The sequence below is a fragment of the Hyperoodon ampullatus genome, assembly GCF_949752795.1.
Source record: "Hyperoodon ampullatus genome assembly, chromosome: 6".
Lineage (NCBI taxonomy): Eukaryota > Metazoa > Chordata > Mammalia > Artiodactyla > Ziphiidae > Hyperoodon > Hyperoodon ampullatus.
In genome coordinates, this window is record NC_136919.1 from 70,654,673 (window position 1) to 70,676,075 (window position 21,403).

The 21,403-nt window shown below is 39.9% G+C and overlaps 1 protein-coding gene across 1 annotated transcript in view; it reads right to left on the bottom strand.

Moving 5' to 3' along the window:
- Positions 1 to 849: 849 nt before the first annotated feature.
- Positions 850 to 21,403, bottom strand: part of PDCD1LG2 (programmed cell death 1 ligand 2) — a gene marked incomplete at both ends in the record, with an annotated part of 86,048 nt that continues 65,494 nt past the window's right edge. The window contains one exon of the mRNA XM_079706443.1: positions 850 to 981. Within this exon, the coding sequence (XP_079562569.1) occupies positions 850 to 981 (132 nt within the window). The remainder of the gene's footprint in view (positions 982 to 21,403) is intronic.

Here is a 21,403-nt window from a genome sequence, read left to right on the forward strand (position 1 = left end):
CCCTCCTAGCCCTCTGAGCTACACTTAACTGTTCCTCATCTGTAGAGTGGAAATGATAATAACTATCTTATCAGATTCTATTTTTTTCATAATGCTGGAAACCGAGAGCTCAGAGTAATCCGTGCCCTTAGCAGTATATTTTGGATTAGACACAAAGAACTTCCTAATGATTAATGCTATTACACGAATAATAATAATAATAGTAATAATAATAAAAACAACAACTAGTATTTATTCAGCCCTCATTATGTGCTAGATACTGCTCTAAGCACTTAATTTTTACCGTCCTAACAATCATATGAGGTAGCTATTATTATCCTTATTTTACAGGTGAAGAACCTGAGGCTTAGAAAGACTCAAGGTTCACAGAGTTAAGAAGTGGTGGAGTTAAAACTTGAACCCAGAACCCAAACACTTAACAACTTCAATACTGTCTCTTTCTACAAACTTATTTTCTCACTAACTAAATATACATATTTTATGTCAGGCTGACTTATTAACTATTATTTTTAATTCCTAAGAATATTTTTTATTAATCCTGCATGCAGAAAAATTGCTAAGAAAATGAATGAAATTGGCATTTTCACATTCACCTAGCAAATAACATCATTTGTATCTTAAGCAAAAATGAAAACGATAATGTATCCAAAAGGTCACGTGAATTCTTAAAAATAAGCAGTGGACAGAAGAGAGGGAAGAAGAAATCACATCACTCAGGTAGGATGTTGAAGGCTATAAAGTGAATCAAGGAATTAGTCTTTTAAAAACTGGATAGTAGTTTAACAACATTAACCCACCCACATCATTCAATACATGATTCACCAAAGGAAGACTCTCCCCTTACCCAAGTCACTTCCTAAAAATGCCCATTGGAATGCACTGCAGGCTCTTTCCTCTGAAAGTCCTTAGGATTTGATTGTGTTCCTGCCGTGTGCTGCATTGCCTGTGGCTTCCCAATAGAGAGGAATCTTCTGCAGGACCCTGCGAAAGGGAGCATATTGTTCCAATTTCTCCCCTCAACCTACACTTCCCCAACTCCAGGCAAGCACATTGTTCTCAGAGGTTGTCTCAGAATTCCTCTGCAGTAAAGACAAAAAATTGACAAAGATGGCAACAGCTCTCTCTAGGTTTTTACCTTGACCAGGTGGAAGGAAACACATGGGTTTATATCAGCCAAGTGTGTGGATTAGAAAAGGAACTTGGCCATTGCCTGCATATACTTTGTTATTAAGCCCACATCCTTCCATGATCACAGAAATAAAAAACAGTTTACCTGTTAATGTCTGTTAAAAAGTAGAAAGAGTTATCCAGCTCTGTAACCCAGATCTCTGGTGAAAAGTCTGTTTGTCTAAAATGGGGTAAGCTCCAAGACTCAAGGAATGGGGAAATGGGTGCTGAGATCCTCTAAAGCTTATCCCTAAATATCCTATTATTGCTCATACAGTTCCCTCTTGTGGCTAAAGTAGTCACTAGAAAAAAAAAAAAAACTACTCAAGTTTGTATCATCCTCTCTTACTCTACAGATTTTATAACAACTATGGGCATTTCTAAGTTTGTTCACCTTGAAAGCACTAATAACAATACCCCCGAGCAAAAGTTCCAAAACAAACTTATTCAGACCGTATAACTACCATACAATAAATTTTAAAGATGTCAAAGCTCAGTTAATGCAGACATGAAGTTGAGTATATGAAATCAAAGACAGTCAAGGAATTAAAATGTGTGAACACGATAGTTAACACTTTACAATGCCATTAACCGTAACAAAGCAAGAGTTTCCCAAAGCCCATGTTAGTCCCTGAAAACATATTAGACACCACTGGAAGTCCAGTTAATCAGCAAAGGCCATAGAGTCACAAGTTGGTGAAAGAGTTTGTCACCATGAAACACAGTACGTAACATTATTATATTCAGGCCATGGGTAAGCTATAAATCTTCCAAAATTATATATGTACTTTTTATCTTTCATTTACTTATGATGGCTTCCTCAATGTTCTATTGAGATCATGTTTGCATTTATACCTGTTTCAATATTCCACTTATTAATGGATGCATTTCCTGGGTTATCTTACTTCTTATTAAAACTTTAGACAAATATAAATTTAAAAGGAATGGAGCAAAAGAGACTTCTGAAAAAAAGTCCACCAACAAAGCAGTAAAAGAACCATCTAGTGTGTCAATATTCAATAATTCTTCAAAACCTTTCTTTTCTGTCGCCCAAAGACACTGTTACCTTCAAGAACAGGGAACTATCTATGAGGCTCCTTCCTAAAGAAGCAACCCGGTGCTCTCCTTCCAGCAATGCAGCACCTCCTCCACCTGGGCTCTCCTTCTTTTGTAGACCCACCTTTCCTTTACCCTTTGTCTTCGTTTTGTTCCCCCAGAAGCCAACAAGAATACATACGCCAATCCAATAGTTTATTTGGGTGTTGGTAACAGGAAATGCCAGCAGGGGAAATAAGCAAGGGAGGGAAGACAGCCAATAAGGGGAGTGTTTTCAAGCACATTAGCAGTATGGGTAACAAATGCTTAGTCCCTCTGGGGAATTTTGGGAACCAGTGTAGAACCCATGCCTCTGAGTTATTGCACCTGAGAAGCAAGGGAGCTGGAGATTTATGCACCAACTCTTTTTTTTTTTTTTTTTTTTTTTTTTTTTTTGCGGTACGCGGGCCTCTCACTGTTGTGGCCTCTCCCATTGCGGAGCGCAGGCTCCGGATGCGCAGGCTCAGCGGCCATGGCTCACGGGCCCAGCCGCTCTGCGGCATATGGGATCCTCCCAGACCAGGGCACGAACCCGTATCCCCTGCATCGGCAGGCGGACTCCCAACCACTGCGCCACCAGGGAGGCCCTATGCACCAACTCTTACCAACCATTACTTAAGGGCTGCTCCTGGGAGGCATTAAATCTCCGCACACACAGCCTCCATGCTCACAGTTGGATCTCTAGCCTCTAGAGAAAGCCACTGAAACGTGGTTCAGTTGCTGGCAGTTGGTAAGGCCCCAGGGAGACATGGTGCACCAATAGCACCTGCTACACTAGTGTGAGACATGGTGCACCAATAGCACCTGCTACACTAGTGTGAGACATGGTGCACCAATAGCACCTGCTACACTAGTGTCTGAGATTCCAATCTAGTACACGGAGACCCATTATCAAAAGTCAGGGCTCACTGAATAGGGAAGAAGATCAAAAGCTCTGGAGACAGACTGATTGGTCTCAAAATCTGGGTTCCTAACCTCACTAAGCTTCAAAAATCCACGAAGGATTGTTGTGGGGATTAAATAATGTAATTCATGTAAAAGTACCCAGTATTGTGACTGGCACATGGTACATACTCCCCAAAATGCTAGTGATTAATATTATTCTTAACACCGGATCCCCTTAAACCAGACCAGACCTAAAAATGTTCTGCTTGACCAGTTTGCCCAGCAGGAACCCAAAAATCCCAGTCTTGCTATTGGCACAGCATTTATGCTGGTGTCAGTGAACAGAACTGGCAAAACCTCTGTGTTTCAATCCAGCTAGTCTTGAAGACCTGGCCAGATGGAGCCCTGAATTCTCATCAGAGGGGGAGAGGGTTATCTGAAGCTGAGTGGGGCTCAATAGATCCCACAAAATAGATCTCCCAAGGAAGGCATAGGTTCCAGGACAGGACATGGTCCAACTCACCCTCTCCACATTATTTTTCTACCCAGCCACTCAGACAGTCTTTAATTTTTTTTTTTTTATGTTTATGAGAAAAAGTAGGGGAGGAAAGAACTAGTATTTATCCTTCTCCCTAACAAGTTCCAACACAAAAATATAACTGCCCTTTCAATAAGCAAGTATTTTTGGAATTCCTTAGTTCAAATGAAATTACATGGTTCACATGCCCAAGGCATTTTTTTCCAACTGTTTTTCCTCCCAGTCAGTGAAGACCAGACTTTTGGAAAAACTCAAACTTTCATTAAAGTTCAGCCATGCAGGATATAAAAGCTGGGTGGGTCCTACTTAGATTTTTCTTTGTGGCTAAATATCTCTACCTGACAGCAAGAACAGATTTTAGGAAGAGATACAGAGGGCATGGAGAGTGGGGTTACATAAAAACGAAAACAAAAGAAAACTTTGAGAAGAAAACATATATTTTCCAAAAAGCAAAAAACACCAAAATTTTCAATTCTTTAGTGTCTGAAAAATATAGCAAATTTGTTTCAGTACAATGCTGTGTTTTTCAAAATCGCTCATTGATAATGAAGACTGAATTGAAATTCCAGTTTTGAAAATGTTTAGCCACTAATATTTACAAACGCTTGATAAAAAATATTGCCCTCTTTAATTAAAGGAAACACATATCCTCCAAAGTCGACACTCGAAAGAGAATCTCCACATGGAAAGGAATAGCTGGATCTTATATCTTCTCCTTGGCCTGGGTGGAGGGCACTTTTCCCTCCTTTAACATTGGCCTAAGCCAGGGCAGTAGACTGGTTTGATTCCAAAAGCATTTCCTAATAAACTTCCTGTACCCTAATCTCTGTCTCAGAGTCTGCTTCCCTGGGAACCCAATTCATGGCAGGTACCCACAGCCCAGGTGCAAATATATAGACATCTTAACTCTTCAAGTCTAGACCCAAAGGAGTATAGGAAGAGAAAGTCAAAGCAGTCTATTATTGCCTGTATGTAGAACTGTCTCATGCTCAGTTGATCGGTGGTTTTAGTGATTGATTACTCCCTTGCAGGAGGAAGTTTGCCCATCTCTCTATTTTGAGGTCTTTGAATAATAACCATATCAGAATATAACTTAATAAGTACCATATTTATAATAATGTGGGTTGTGGGGACATTTTGTTGTAAACTGTCTTAGAAATAGAGTAAAAATAAATTAGCAAAAAAAGAATAGAGAAAGAGACTTAGAAATGAAAGAAGTACTGATATATCTCACTTTGTAAAAAAAAAATACATTCCTGAAAAAGTGGACTATGAATCACATTTTGGTGAATTAAATTATATTTTAAAGTCAGTAGCAGAACTCACCATGTAGAGATTTTTATGACGAATAGTTTTGCAGAGAAAAAATTGCAAATTTAAATCACCAGCTTCCAATTTGTTATTTTATGAAACTAGATTTTCACTCACTGGAATGATTTAAAGTATTTGTTACTTAAAATCTAAAGCCACAGCAAAACATCTAATGTAAAATTGCATTCAACTCTGATTAACTGCTCTTGGCCCAATGTTTTTAGATAGAGAGGGAGAAAAAGTCACTTCAAGTTATATATTGTGATATTGTTCTTAAGATTAGCCAAATTCTTTCCCAGTACTGCAACTTTATTGTATTATTATTATTGCTCAAAATAAATGCATTGGCGAAGACTTATCATTCTCTCCCTTAAATAATTTTAATTCTAATGCTACTTTTTTTGTTGTTTTTTTAAAAATGAATTTATTTATTTTTGGCTGCATTGGGTCTTAATTGCTGCACGCGGGCTTTCTCTAGTTGCGGAGAGCGGGGGCTACTCTTCATTGTGGTGTGCCATCTTCTCACTGAGGAGGCTTCATCTTGATGCGGAGCACGGGCTCTAAGTACGAGGGCTTCAGCAGTTGCGGCGCATGCACTTAGTTGCTCCGCGGCACATGGGATTTTTCCGCACCAGGGATTGAACCCGTGTTTCCTGTGTTGGCAGGCGGATTCTTAACCACTGCGCCACCAGGGAAGTCCCTAATGCTATGTTTTGGTAATGGGTTTAAACTTCATTCTGGAAGTCTTTAAGAATAGAGAAATGAAGGTTGGGAACTTACTTATCCTCTTCTGCCAAACTGTTTTTTTTTCCCCCTAGATTAGTAGTTGCAGAGTAACCATGGATAATTTGGTACCAGATTTGGATAGAGGATTGAAAACTTGTCCTTAGCTCAAAGTCAGCAATTCACATTTAAATAAAATGCACATTTGGATGCAGTGCTCAAACTTAGATAAGATTATGTTAAAAAGATTCAGGAGGAAATAAGTCCTAAGATGACATGTATTTACAGTGGAATGAGGAACTTCCTTTGGAGACTAGTAAGTATCAATAGATCTGTTATTGCAAAGCTACCTAAACCTGCTTATATGGTATCATGAGAGGCAACAGGCACAAGTATACACGTCAGGAATGTCTTTTGGAGAGGAGGAATAGCATGTACTCAGATCCAAAATATACTGACATGAGCTGTCTTGAGAAGAGTTTCAGATGCATAAGGATATTTCTTAAAAATAGGCTTCTAGGTTACGAGTCACTTCATTTCTCTGGGCCTCTTAGACTTATGTGAAAAGACAAGAGACATTTTGTGCCCAGTATAGAAGTGGCAGAGAAGGAGTGGCCCTATTTCCTTGCACTGAGGTTGTCCCTGCAGGCCTATAGCTCACCCAACTCCTTTCAAATTGTCTGCTAAGCTTCTCTAACTCATGGGTAAGGTGTGTGGCCACGGTGAATGGCACCAGGGATTTGGGAGTGGGGAGAGATTAGTGCAGATTCCAGTCCATCCTTGTGGGTTCCAGTGTGTCCTTGCTTCCCCCACTTCACATCCTGACTTCCTGTCCTGCGCACTTTAGCTCCAGCATCAGACACAGGAACAGCAGCCTCACATAGACGGTACAACCAGCTTCCGTAATTGCATACAGTCAACTCCCTATAATAAATCCTTTATTGTGTTCATTTCTCACAGTGGTTCTGCTTCTCTGAACAAACCCTGACTGACACATTTGGGTGGAAATTTCTTTTTTTTTTTTTACTATTACAAAAATGCCACTATGAACATTCATGTTTGTGTTTTCTGGTACACTTGTGCAAGAATTCCTCTATAATAGATACCTAAGAGTACATATTTCTGGATTGTAGGGCATTCAAATATTCAACCTATAAGCTAGTACTGAATTTTATTCTTGAGTAGTTGTGCCAGTTTATACTCACACCAGCATTGTTTAAGAGCTCCTCTTGATCCAAGTCTTTGCAATTACTTAGTATAGTTATACCCACCTGTAGAGTATAATATGGTTTCTTATTGAAATCTTAATTAACATTAAGATTAATGTTTAATCTTAATATGATTACTAATGAAGGTGGAGAATCTTTGTATATTTCTATTCTCCACATTTTCTCTTCTGTAAAACAACTATTCATGTCTTTTACTCATTTTTCTTTTTTTTCTTTTAACATCTTTATTGGAGTATAATTGCTTTACAATGGTGTGTTCATTTCTGTTTTATAACAAGGTGAATCAGCTATACATATACATATATCCCCATATCTCCTCCCTCTTGCATCTCCCTCCCACCCTCCCTATCCCACACCTCTAGGTGGTCGCAAAGCACCAAGCTGATCTCCCTGTGCTACGTGGCTGCTTCCCACTAGCTATCTATTTTACATTTGGTAGTGTATATATGTCCATGTCACTCTCTCACTAAGTCCCAGCTTACCCTTCCCGCCTCTCTGTGTCCTCAAGTCCATTCTCTACATCTGCACCTTTGGTTCTTCAGAACCTTTTTTTTTTTTTTTAGATTCCATATATATGTGTTAGCATATGGTATTTGTTTTTCTCTCTTTTTTTTTTTTGGCTCATTTTTGTATGGCACTGTTTGATGTTTAATTATTGATATACAGAAAGAGTTCTTTATACATTCTGGAAACAAATCTTTTAGGGTAATATGCTGTGGTGTGCTGGAGCTGGCTTATACAGTCTCACAAGAGTGATTTTGTGCTTCTCTTCCAAACTGTGTGTAGTGACATCATGTTGATAGCTTGAAATAAGCCATGGTGGGATTATTTCCTCCATGGTAATCATCAAACCCTACAAATCATGGTTTTTTCCCTTGGAAATCTAGTTTTAAGACATTTACAAGCACAGCACTAGTTACATATGTTGCAAATATCTACTCTTGGTTTGTGGCTTGTCTGCAAATTCTTTTGTGAGGCCTTTTGAAGAACAGAAATCCCTAATTTTAGTAGAGTCAAGTTTGTCAATCTTTTCAGTTTTGGATAAGATTTTGTGTGTGTTTTGTTGAAGAAATTCTTCTCTACCCCAAAGATATAAAAATACTATTCTATATTTTCCTTTTAGATGTTTAAAAACATCAGCTTTCCCATCCAAGTCTTTAATACACCTAGAATTGATTTCCAATGTACCTGTGGGGTAGGAATCTGATTTTGCTTCTTTCCCTGTATTTCCCCAGCACCACTTATTGACTAATTCTCCCTTTCCACAGTACGTACAATACCACTTCTCTTACATATTATGTCCACAAATATGTGGATCTGTTTCTGGAATCTCCACTATTCCATTAATCCACTTCTCTATTGCAGCATCAGTACCACACTCTCTTCATTCTTATAACATTATAATTAAAATCTAGAAACCTGGTAGGACAAGTCCTCCTACCTAATTCTTCTCCAAAAGAGTCTTAGTTACATATTGAAATTTGTTTATCTGTCCAAATTTTAGAATCAGCTTATCAGTTTTTTTTTGGTGGGGAGGAGGAATCCCATTGGGATTTGGAATTAGATTACATTGAATCTATAGATCAAATTGGGGAGAACTGGCAAATTTACAATAGAGTCTTCCTATTGAACATATTCCACCATGCATTCTGTGATAGGTCTTCCTTGATGTTCATCAAATAGAGTTTTGGAATTTATTCCATATAGGCCTTATACAACTTTCATTAGGTAGCTTATATTTTTTTATTGTTATGGCAAACTGCATTTTTTTTCAAAATTGTATTTTCTAACTCTTTGTTGCCAGTGCTTAGAAATATATTTGATTTTGTGTATTGGTCTTCTATTCAGCCATGTTGCTGAGCTCTGCTATTATTATTAATAATTTGCCTGTAGATTCATTGGAATGTAAACGACTATATCTTTATGAAAAAAGACCATTCCAATACTTCTACCAGGTACTGCTTCTCCTATCTTTGTGGTTTGTTATTTCTTTTTCTTGTCTTACTGCATTTAGGAAATCCAGTATAATACTGAATAGAAGTAAATGGACTTGTTCCTGAATTTTTAGGGTCTGCTTCTCAGTTTTTCATCATTAGGAATATTGTTTGCTGCATATTTTGGATGATCATATGTTTTTTCTCCTTTAATCTGTTAATGTAGTGAATTATATTTGTTTATTTTCTAATGTTTAACTACCCTTGCATTTCTGGATAAACCCAAATTGTTTATGATATTTTATCTTTTTAAAATGAACTCTTGGGTTTTTAAAAATTAGCATTTTATTTGGGGTGATATGCTGGACAAAGGGATGATCCATGTTCCAGGTGGGATGGAGAGGGTGGCACAAGGTTTCATCACACTATTCAGAAGGGTGTATAATTTAAAACTTATCAATTGTTTATTTCTGGATTTTTCCATTTAATATTTTCAGACTGTGGTTGACTACAGGTAATTGAAAGCAAGGAAAGCGAAACCATGGATAAGAGGATACTACTGTATCAGACTTTTAAAAAAATTTTTAAATAATTAAAAAAAAATTTTTTTTTGGCCACACAGCACAGCATGTGGGATCTTAGTTCCCCCACCAGGGATCAAACCCGCACACCTCCGCCCCCTCCCCCCACCCCAGATTGGAAGTGTGGAGTCTTAATCACTGGACCACCAGGGAAGTCCTGTATCAGACTTTTTTATTATTGTCAGTTTGATAAGAAAAAAGAATACTCTATAAATGTGTTAGTTTTCTATTAAGGAAAAAAAGGATCATAGAAGTTATTTTAAAAATCTTCAGGGATTCAAAAGAGGAAGAAACATCTGTTTGGGAATGAGGGGCAGGGGAATTCTTGTAGGAGGTAGCCCTTAAGCAGGGTCAGGAACAATAGGTAAAACTATGGCAGTCGAGATGCAGGCGGCGGGAGCGGTGGTGGTGGGGGGGCAGGAGCAAAACATTCAAGGCCTGAGCAGTGTAGAGGATGTAGCATGAGCAAGGCATGGAGAGTGGAAAATTGTCTTACAAGTGACCTAATTTGTCTAAAGTGAAAGGAGCACATTCTAAGTAGTGAGGGAAATACACCTCATAGGCAGTAATGAATCATTAAATCAGGGACTCCCAGCCCTGGCGGCCCATGACACACACTGGTGATCTTGAAAAAAAAAGAATTAATGCCTGAGTCCCACCTCAGGCCAATTAAATTGGAATCTCCAGTGGGAGCTTCCTAAAACTCCCCAAGGGATATTTTCTATAGCCAGGGTTGAGAATTGCTGTGTTAAGGACATATGAACAGAGGAGTGACAAGCTCAAAAGTGGGCTATGGAAGATTTACTATCTTAAATCACATGCTGTTTACCTCTAAGTGTATTTAACAGTTTGAAATATGGGGGGAAAAATCTTAACTATTTAGTTCAAAATTGAATTTAAGTCAAGGTTCACTATCTCTTTAAAAGAAAAAACAACAAATGTTCTGTGTTTCAAAATAATTATTTTCTACTTTTAGGGGATAAGATCATTCACCACGTGGGTATAATTCACAATGAAAACTGCTTACACACACCAGTGATTTGGAGCAGAGAGCATTTCTGCCCTGGAATTCCTCCTGAATGAGTCTGTGCTCTGAACTCAGTGAAGCATTGCTTTGACACTAGGTGGAGCCATGGATTGTGATTAGATGAAAAAGTCACACGTCAAAGAAGTAGGTAGAATTTGGAGAGGGGGAGAGACTTTGCAACCATCTGCTCTAGTCCCTCATTTTACGTTTAATTTTTATTTTTTGTGTGTGCAAAATTTATTACTTTTCAAATAAGTTATATATTCACATATTTCTAAATGTACAAGATAAAGGCTATGCATGCAGTTTCTGTGGTGGATAGTCTCTTCCCTCCAGATCCACTGCCACCTGCCTTGGGCCCCAAGAGGCTCTTCTCTAAGGGTACACTTGCAGTGTCCTCTGCCCTCAGGCTTCTGGTAGGGTTTTCCCTGGGGCAGCACTGGCAAGAGATCGGAGGGCAGGAGAAGAATGGGGTCAGGGTCTTTATTTAAACCCCAGCTCCTTCCCTGCTGGGCTGTGGGTTCATCTGGGGAAGGCTGTGTCTGCTGTCCAGTGGCTCCTTCTACACCTACAGTTCTCTCTCTGGGTTCAGGTAACCACTAATTCCCCTTATCCCATAGGGCCCAGGCATGGTAATGACTCCGCTCTGTAGCTAGCCCAACGGTGGACACATCACCATCCTTTGTTGGGTGCTTACCCCTGTCCACACTGTTGCAAATCATTCTTTCATTAAACTCCCTTTAATTACACTTTTGAGTGTGCCATGTACTCCTGCTGGTACCCTAACTGGTACAGGCTTCCTCCTCACATCTCTGTTCCCCATCTGCACAGTTCTGCTGAAGCAACCAGTTCTATAGGGTTCCTGTATGTATGCACATACAAGCTTAAAAGAATGTATCTATATTCCTATCATTCTTATTTACTCAAATTGTAGCATACTCTATACCCAGTTCTATAACAATATATCCTAGAAATCACTCTAATCAGCATATAGAGCTCTACCTCACTCTTTTATGGCTGCATTATATTCCATTTTATAGGCGTACAATCCTTTTTATAGCCAGTCTCCTCTCAATAGACATTTAGGTTGTTTCCAGTTATCTGCTATTACAAGTGCTGCTATAAGGAATAACCTTTTACATGGGTCATTTCTCTTTATTTTGTCCATGAGGAAAATGAAACTGAAAGAGATTAAGTACATTGTCTAAGGTTAATTCTTGGCAGAGCCCATGTCATCATGGTCATCAGTTTATAGGGTGAAACTGCAGTGACCTGCACAATGGGCTCTGAATACTGCTAGGGTCCCCCCCCACAAAATTTACTGCACATTTCCACTCTTTTAAATTTCCACCCTTATACAAGAATAGACTCCAGAGCCACAGCACCAGGGTATGTTTCCTGCTTCCTTACTAGTAGGCTGTGCGACCTTGGACAAGTCACTTAGCCTCTCGGTGTATCAGTTTCTCATCTCTAAAACAATTCCTACCTCATGGTGTTGCTGAGAGCATGAAGTGCTTGGTACAGTGCCTGGCATATACTAAGAGCCACATAAGCACTGGCTCTTATTAGTGGTGTTATTATCATTCCTTTGGTTTGAGGCAATGCTCCCAGTACAACGTGAGAGGGCTAACTCATTGTGTCTCATCAATAGTTTATCTACTAAACTGAGATTATCAGATCACTTCTTAAAAGCAGACATAGATGAAGAAAGATAGGCAAAAAATTAGGGAACTTGGGGCCTGAAATGGGTCTTAAAAGAGAAGGGACTTTCTAAAGATAACTTTGCCCACCTCACAAGTTGATTTTGGTTTTCCTGTTCACATGTACTTAAAACAGTGAGACACACAGGTTTATCTGCCTACTGGACATCCTCCCCAGACACCTTACAGTTTCCAAACTAGACTCACTGTTCACAAGCCCTCCACCAACCTCCACTCTTACCAACAAAACCAACCCAGTCTTTCTCTCACAGTCCCACAGCACATTTATGTAAGTCAATTAAAAAAATCTCAGAATCATCTATGACTGCTGTATTTCACATATTTCATGGCAAATTTGTTATCAAACCCTATAAATTATTTCTTCTTAATAGTTTTCAACTTCATTCCCACCCCTTCCTCTCTATGTTCTCTGAGACTACCTTAAATCAGGCTCTTGTTATTTCAGTGGGTCGCTGTAATCAGCCTTCTCCCTCTCTCTTTCCCTTCTCTCCCTCCCTTCCTTGGTCCCTCCCTTTCTTCCCTCTGAAAATATGTATTGAATGACCATTATTTACCAGGCCTTGAGCTGGCAGAGGGGATGCAAAAGTGAACAAGACAGAAGGATCTTAAATCTCTAACTTTAACCTAATCCTAATCCTTAATTCATGAAATTTATAGTCTGGAGAGAGAGTCAGACATTAAACATACACAAATAATTTGTTCACGATGATAGGGATCTTGCTTTCTGTTCTAGGAGGTCAGGGCTTCTGAGTCTCAGGGATGCATTATAACCCTTGCTTTAGAAAGCCTCTGGGATGGTAAGAACTGGAGTTTTGCAGGAGGAGGGGAAAGGAAGTGGCTTGACCCTTAGGAGAAGGGAGAATGCATGAGACTGGCATGGATAGGGAACTGGGAGGAAGAGATTTGCAGTAGGCTCTATAAAGAGCTGGGGATCTGATTGCAATTTTGCACATTAGTCCATAGAGGATGAGACCTCTGGTGGGGGAAGCTTGGATGGATGCCTGTGGTAGCCTGCCCTGAGCACTTCGGCCCCAAGAGCAGTGGCAAGAATCCCTTACAGCAGACCGGTGATCAAAATAGAGAAACACTGTGGGAGCATCTCTGTATCCTGCCAAGGGCAAAAGACCCAACAGATGCTAAAGGACCAGCCAGCAATGGATAGTGAGAGGCACAGTAGCTAAGAGACCAAAGACCAGACACTTCTCCATTTTCACGCCAATATGTAAGCCCTAGGGCCTAGAATGACCCATTTTGGGAATTGGGGGTAGTAATCGCAATTTCCTCTGTGTAAGGCAATAAAATTCTGACTTTGTGTCATGAGCCTTATGCTATGAGCCATTTCTAGAAGGCCAGAGAGGCTGATTAATTCCTATTCTTTTCTTTTTTTAAAAAAGAAAATAATCCAAAAAGGTAACATATTTTTAAGTCACAAATTAGTTGTGTTATCATGAGTACGCCAGGAGTCCCCTATGAGTCTCAGTTCCCTTATCTGTAAAATGTGGGGGATGATGTTGAACTTAAGTTCTAGTTCTACCCTCCCAAGGTTTTATGTTGTCTCATCTAAAGAACGGAATTGTTAATATGATAACTTGAGGGTTTCTTTCTTGGCTTTAATCATGTTGGTTGCACTCCCAGCTGAGATAATGAAAGCTGATGAGGTTTATCTGCGTCACCAACTAGCAAAGTTTTTATAATTCCTGCTCATTTCCCTTAAACTCTTCCTGTAGATGAAACCTGCAGTTAGCAGTAAAGCTGAGATGAGAAGTTGCTGCCTTTTCTGGGAGCAGATGACCTGTCTTTATTTGAGGCAGGTCGTTTGAAACTGATACCCAGGAGACCTTCTCACCTGTAACTGGCAGCAGCAGATGGAAGGGGAAGGAAACGCCTCAATTTAAGAGACTTTTCATGCTAAATGAACAAGAAAACTCACCTTCCTCCCTCCAGTAGCATAGACAGAGTTAGTCTCCATTAAGCCTCTTCAGATTGGGAGTGAACAGGCTTCACGGGCAAATAGCCAGCTCCTCCTGTGGACCTTGGGAAAGGGGGTTGTTAGAGAATGCAGCTTTATTGAACTTGGCGTTCAGTTACTCAAGTGGGTATAATGTTGGAGGAGGGTGGCTAGAAGGAGTCAATGTAATTTTCCAACTGGGGGGAGTAGACTGCTAGTTGAGACAATCAAGTATAGGGATTAGAGGTGTGGACTCTAAGACAGACGGCCAGGTTCCTATCACGGCTTTGCCACTTAACAGCTCTTTGACCCTGGGCAAATCGCTTTCTGTTCCTCATATGTAAAATGGGAATAATAATAGTATCTAGCTCATAGGATGAATGTGAGGATTTTATTATGAAGCTTAAATAAGTTAGTAGTAGTTGTAAAACACAAAGAATATTTCCTGACACATGGTAAGATCTTTGTGACTGTTATTGTTGCAGTTATTTTATATGCCAAGCCACACATAATGACCCAAACATTTTTGGTGCTTAAATAAAAGTTTGAAGCTTACAGCTTCAGGACTCAGCTTGAAAGCAATTCCATATCACTGAGTAAGATATTTAGCAGCCTACCATGTGGTATCCAAAGGAGTCAGATCACTTCAGATTTCTTCTGAGAACCAGGTAAAGGAGCTAAGAAAAAAGAGCTATATAAGAAGTAAAAATGTACACTACCATGTGTAAAATAGATAGTTAGTGGGAACCTGTGGTATAGCACAGGAATCTCAGCTCAGTGCTCTGTGATGGCCTGGATGGGTGGGATCGGGGTGTGGGGTGTGGGAGGGAGGTCCAAGAGGGAAGGGATATATATGTATACATACAGCTGATTCACTTCGTTGTACAGCAGAAACTAACACAACATTGTAAAGCAATTATACTCTAGTTAAAGAAAAAGAAGTAAAAAATGTTATGGACACAGAAGAAATGTAATATCTTATAAGTGACATTCTAAGTAATAAAATTTCCAGAGTTAATCTTTTTCAGAAGGATATATCTGAATTGCTTGATAAATAACATTCTGGGATTTCTCTAACTTTCCTGAATGTTTTTTTGTGTGTGCCAGCCAGTATCTGAGAAGGTGCTTTCAGCTTTTCTCCAAGATGCAGAAACAGCAAACAAGGATGTCAAAACCTTTCCTGTTTGGTTAAAAAAAAAAAGCCATGTGACAGATCAGGAAATCTGCACTCGCATCCATTGAAAGAAGTGATCAATATTCACATATTTTCTTAATTTTTGAATTTGACATTAAGATTTCCAGATTATTTTACTTGCACAATTCCACTGATCCTCAGAGTGTAGGAACATAGCCTGCATTTGGTTCATTTAGTGAACGTATGAACACAGTTTTCATGTGTCGATTTTCTCTATGGCTTGAAAAGCTACAGTAAGCTTTTGGTAAGGTTGTGCTAGTTGGTGGCAATTGGAGGGATGCTTTTTTTTGGGGGGGGGTGGCTTCTCTTATGCTTTAAAATTTTTTCTAAAATGAGAATGCATTTTTTAAGAATTGAAAGCCTTTTAAAAATGAGTATTTGCTATTTGGCCTATTTTCTTACAAAAAAAAAAATTAACTAGCTTGCCTTTCTTCTAGAAATGACCCAGGGAATTAGGGCATGAAGTCAGCACTTTTTATTGCTCTAAAAAGAGGAAACTTTGCAATTACCCAATTCTTGACTCCAGCATAGTCCATGGGTCCTGGGCAGTTATCAATGGTAAGTCTCATGATGATGATGTGTCAGAAAGACTTCATCTCTATTCTTTTTGATAATGACTCCTTATCACCCTGGTCACAAATGCTGGTCCCTTAGATGAAAAGATAAGGCCCCAAATGCTCTCAAATGCCTCCCAATTGTTTCCTGGAGATCTGGGATTAAATTTTGGTAAGAGGTAGATGGAAGTCTGGTGATCTTAGCCTACTTTGTGTGTGTGTTTGTGTGTGTTTAAATTAGGTTTTGTTTTGAATAACATTTTATCCTGAAGTCATGTGGTAGAATACAGTATTCAAGATTCTCAGTTCCCCTTACTGCAGAACCACAGCTGTATCTTCGGAAATTGGCCTTAATGAGAATAAGATCATGTAAGAAGGCAAAGCCCAGGTTGCGTTTTTGCAACATATCAGGACATTTCTCAAAGGAATCTCTTTCTCAGTGCTGAGGTGAAATTCTGGATATTTCAGCTGAGGATGATTAGCACTTTGTGCTTGCTTATTTTATCGTCAGTGACAGCTGTAAACTCCCTGCAAATTCAGCACCTACTTCATTTCATGGAGCATCACACACTCTCAGGAAGATAAAAGGTGTCTAAGCGTTGGTGCCAACTTCTGGGAGCTTACAGTCTTGTCAGAGAGACTCTCTTGGGAAACACCTGAGGAACTCATGCAAAGAAGATCAAACAAACCCCATTTTAAAGATTTGTATCAAGACGCTTTTTCGTCTGGGATGTGCCTTTCTCAACAAAGCCCAGGCCCTTAGCAGTTGTGGGATCCTCATTTTCACAATCCAACACATTCTCTGTTTTGTTTCTGACTTCAGCCCTTCTATGTAAATACATGGTTTTGTCATCACCTCTTCTTGCTCTCAGGACCTTTTTGCTGATTTTAGTAGCCTCTAAATCTTATGACCAAATAATATCCTCAGAATCTCCCTCGTCCTCCCCTAGATCTGAAAAGACATGACAATTTAGTATTGATTCTAGGCAGCCTATGTCTTTGCTGGTACTGATGAGTCTTCTAAAGGTCCTGACTGTAGCCTTTACATCTTTTCACTAAAACTTACTATAATCCTTTTAGTAAAATGGGGTTTTGAAGACCTTGCCTTTTTAGCAGCACATTAGCAAAACCCAGACCTCCTGCTTACAATTCAGTTAATTTACCTTTAGAATTGAATGAAATTATTGTCTGTGCATTGCTTTCAGTAGCTCATTTCTTTTTCTCATCATTTATCCATTCAACAAACATTTCATTGAACACTGAATAGTGACAGGCACTATGCTAGCAGATAAAAACATAAAGATGAATGAGATTTGATTCCTTTCTCAAGGACCCCACATCTGGTAGAAAAGACAGAAAATCAGCCCATATGGTGCCATGTGTGAATTAGAAGAGGTCATCCCTCCCTCTTGGTGGAGGCAGCTCTGCACCGGGGATCCACTAATGGGCAAGTGGAGAACAGGATGGATTTCAAGCGCCTCTTGCCGCCTTGACCCTGGACACAACCTGAGCAACCCTATGCAATAGCCCTGGACGTGGAGACAGCATATTATAGTACAGTGTGATGAGCACAGAGGAGAGAGGGCATGGCCATCTGGTAGGATGGGGAGCTGGGAGAATTTTCATAGAAGAGCTTACATGTGAGCTGAGACACGGAGAAGCTCATCCAGTGAAGGGGGGTGAAGGGCAGAGGGAAGATGTACAAAGCCACGTAGGTTTGAAGAGCATGGCGCGCCTGAAGCTCTGCAAGTCATTGATGATGGCACAGTGCCGAGTCGGGTGATGAGGCTGGGAGAGATTTGGCAAGAACTGAAGCTGGACGACACTGTAGCAATTGTCTACGTCCTTGCTACTCAAAGTTCTAGACTCCTCTGCAGGGCAGCTTTGGCATTACCAGGCAACTTTTAGAAGTGCAGAATCTTGGGCCCCACCAAGACCTACTGAATCTGAACCTGCATTGCAATAAGCTTAATATTTAACAATGTGGTTCATGTGCACATTAAAGTCTGAATAACAGTGGTTTAGGTGAGAGCTGATGAGAACTAAGGGTTTGCTTCGAAGGCATATTCTCTAGATATGACCAAACATGGTGTTTTCCTTATGTTTTCACAAATCTACCATCAATAGATCTACCTTCAGGGTGTCTCAGTGACAATACCTATAATTCAGAGTTAAGGAAAACAGAGGCCCAAGGAAGTTAACCTTATAACCACCAGCAAATTAAAACAGAAGAAAGAAAAGGCAGATTCCTCTGCTTGCCCTTCCCTTTCCTCTCTTATTCCTTACTATCCACGTTTGCTTATCTTAAGCCTCTGCTTGGGAGGTGTAGAACTCATGGTCTAGCAGTCACTAAGGTTGGAAAGGTGAAATGATGAAGAAGCCTTCAGCCTGGAGGTGGTGCCTGAGCATCATTCTGGAGCAACTGGGAAAAACAAAAACAACTGTAAAAAAGATCTCAGGAAGAAAGGCAGGTGAAAGTCATCTATGAAGCACTGCTTTACCTCTTCTCTTCTGCTTCTTCCCTTTTGCCTATTTATTCATTCAACCATTCAATTACTTAGTGTATATATTGAGCACCTATTGTTTGTCAGGCACTGATATCTGCATTTTCCTGGTAACTGCAGGGCTTTCTACACACTTTCAGATCTCTTGAAAGATCCCAAGAGACCCCTTCCCCAATCCTCTAAAAGCCACTCTCTTCCCTGTGCTAGATCTTCTTCCTCTCCAGCCCCAGGTGGTTCATCAGGACAGTAGGAACAGTTGAAGCTGGAAGGCTCTGGGGTTTCTGTTCTCTGCTTAACCCTCTGCCTGTGGCTTTCCTGATTCTTTTTCTCCAAGAGGGGGAAAACATCCAGGTTCAAGTGGGGCTTCAGCATCTGTGGAAGATCATTATTGGACTTGACTGAGTGAGGGACTGGCTCTGGTTTTGGTAAGACACTGAGGTCAGAGTTGGGGTATATCCCTATGAGCCACTGATTTCCCCTCAAAAGAAGAGTAGGTTGAAGAGTTTGAGGTGCACAGAAGGGACCTTTGGGGTAGGGGAAGCAAAACAGAAATAACACTTCTTCCCCAAACTCTTTCTGGGAATTCATCATAGAAACCCCATAAGGTAATAGTGTCATCATTCTGTGATCGAAAACCATGTTCCCACAAAACAGGGATGACAAAGGAAAGGTAAAGGGGGTGGTATGGTGGTGTCTGGTTTGGTTTTTAAAACAGATTCCACAGTAAGACTGTAAGAAGACCAGTTTAGATGCTTTCCATGAGTAAGTGGCTTTGCTTATGTGTTTTCTCTATGTGTGGGTGCAGGATCAGGAGAGGAGAAAAACAGGGGAAGAAACATGCAAACATCGAGATTCTACCCTTGTGCTGCCAGAGGCAACTTTAATCTCTGAGATGATAAAAATAACGAGTCTTACTCAGATTTACACAGCAATCACCGGCAAGAAAATATAATCTAGACCTCCTAATGCCTCTCATTTCCTTCAGAAAGTCTACAGGAACTTAAGACTGCTTTAAGCAGCCCCATGGGTTGCTTGAGTTAAAAAAAAAAAAAAGGCACCTCATTACAAATAGCTCAGTTTCGTTTCTTTTTATGGCTGAGTAATATTCCATTGTATATATGTGCCACATCTTCTTTATCCATTCATCCCATGATGGACACTTAGGTTGTTTCCAGCTCCGGGCTATTGTGAATAGAGCTGCAATGAACATTTTGGTACATGTCTCTTTTTGAATTATGGTTTTCTCAGGGTATATGCCTAGTAGTGGGATTGCTGGGTCATATGGTAGTTCTATTTTTAGTTTTTTAAGGAACCTCCATACTGTTCTCCATAGTGGCTGTACCAATTCACATTCCCACCAGCAGTGCAAGAGTGTTCCCTTTTCTCCACACCCTCGCCACCATTTATTGTTTCTAGATTTCTTGATGATGGCCATTCTGACTGGTGTGAGATGATATCTCATTGTAGTTTTGATTTGCATTTCTCTAATGATTAATGATGTTGAGCATTCTTTCATGTGTTTGTTGGCAGTCTGTATATCTTCTTTGGAGAAATGCCTATTTAAGTCTTCTGCCCATTTTTGGATTGGGTTGTTTGTTTTTTTGCTATTGAGCTGCATGAGCTGTTTATAAATTTTGGAGATTAATCCTTTGTCAGTTGCTTCATTTGCAAATATTTTCTCCCATTCTGAGGGTTGTCTTTTGGTCTTGTTTATGGTTTCCTTTGCTGTGCAAAAGCTTTGAAGTTTCATTAGGTCCCATTTGTTTATCTTTGTTTTATTTCCATTTCTCTAGGAGGTGGGTCCAAAAGGATCTTGCTGTGATTTATGTCCTAGAGTGTTCTGCCTATGTTTTCCTCTATCAGTTTTGTAGTATCTGGTCTTACATTTAGGTCTTTAATCCATTTTGAGCTTATTTTTGTGTATGGTGTTAGGGAGTGATCTAATCTCATACTTTTACATGTCCCTGTCCAGTTTTCCCAGCACCACTTATTGAAGAGACTGTCCTTTCTCCACTGTACATTCCTGCCTCCTTTATCAAAGATAAGGTGACCATATGTGCGTGGGTTTATCTCTGGGCTTTCTATCCTGTTCCATTGATCTATCTTTCTGTTTTTGTACAGAGTGAAGTAAGTCAGAAAGAGAAAGACAAATACCGTATGCTAACACATATATATGGAATTAAAAAAAAAATGTCATGAAGAACCTAGGGGTAAAATGGGAATAAAGACACAGACCTACTTGAGAATGGACTTGAGGATATGGGGAGGGGAAAGGGTAAGCTGTGACAAAGCGAAAGAGAGGCATGGACATATATACAGTACCAAACGTAAGGTAGATAGATAGTGGGAAGCAGCCACAGAGCACAGGGAGATCAGCTCGGTGCTTTGTGACCGCCTGGAGGGGTGGGATGGGGAGAGTGGGAGGGAGGGAGATGCATGAGGGAAGGGATGTGGGAACAGATGTATATGTATGACTGATTCACTTTGTTATAAAGCAGAAACTAAAAAAAAAAAAAAAAAAAAGGGCAAAAAGAGAAAGAAGAAACAATTTGCAATTATTTGATACATGGAGACCGTGTTGAGGTTCAAATGGTTACATTTTTCTTAGAAGTAACCCATGGTAAGGCTGTTGTAACTGAAAGTGAAAGTATCAGTGCTGTCAAAGTGTGATCCGTGCATCTGTGCCCACCCACCAACTGTTACTGGTCTGCAAAGGCTTGTGTGGTCAGTGCTTTATAAGAGGGCTATGAATGATCAAACTGTAGAACACAGATGTGCCTTTATATGTCAACATGATTTTGCATGAATGAGGGATATTTTTTTAAGCTTAACTTTTGGGGCCAGATGTATAAAACAACTTGTGTTTTAAACAACACATTTATATTAACGTTCTAGGCAACTGTTTGATTCCCCAGGACAGATAGATATGGCCTCTTTACTCCTCTCACCCAAGAAAACTTAGTCGACTTTGTCATGATCTGTCTGAAAACT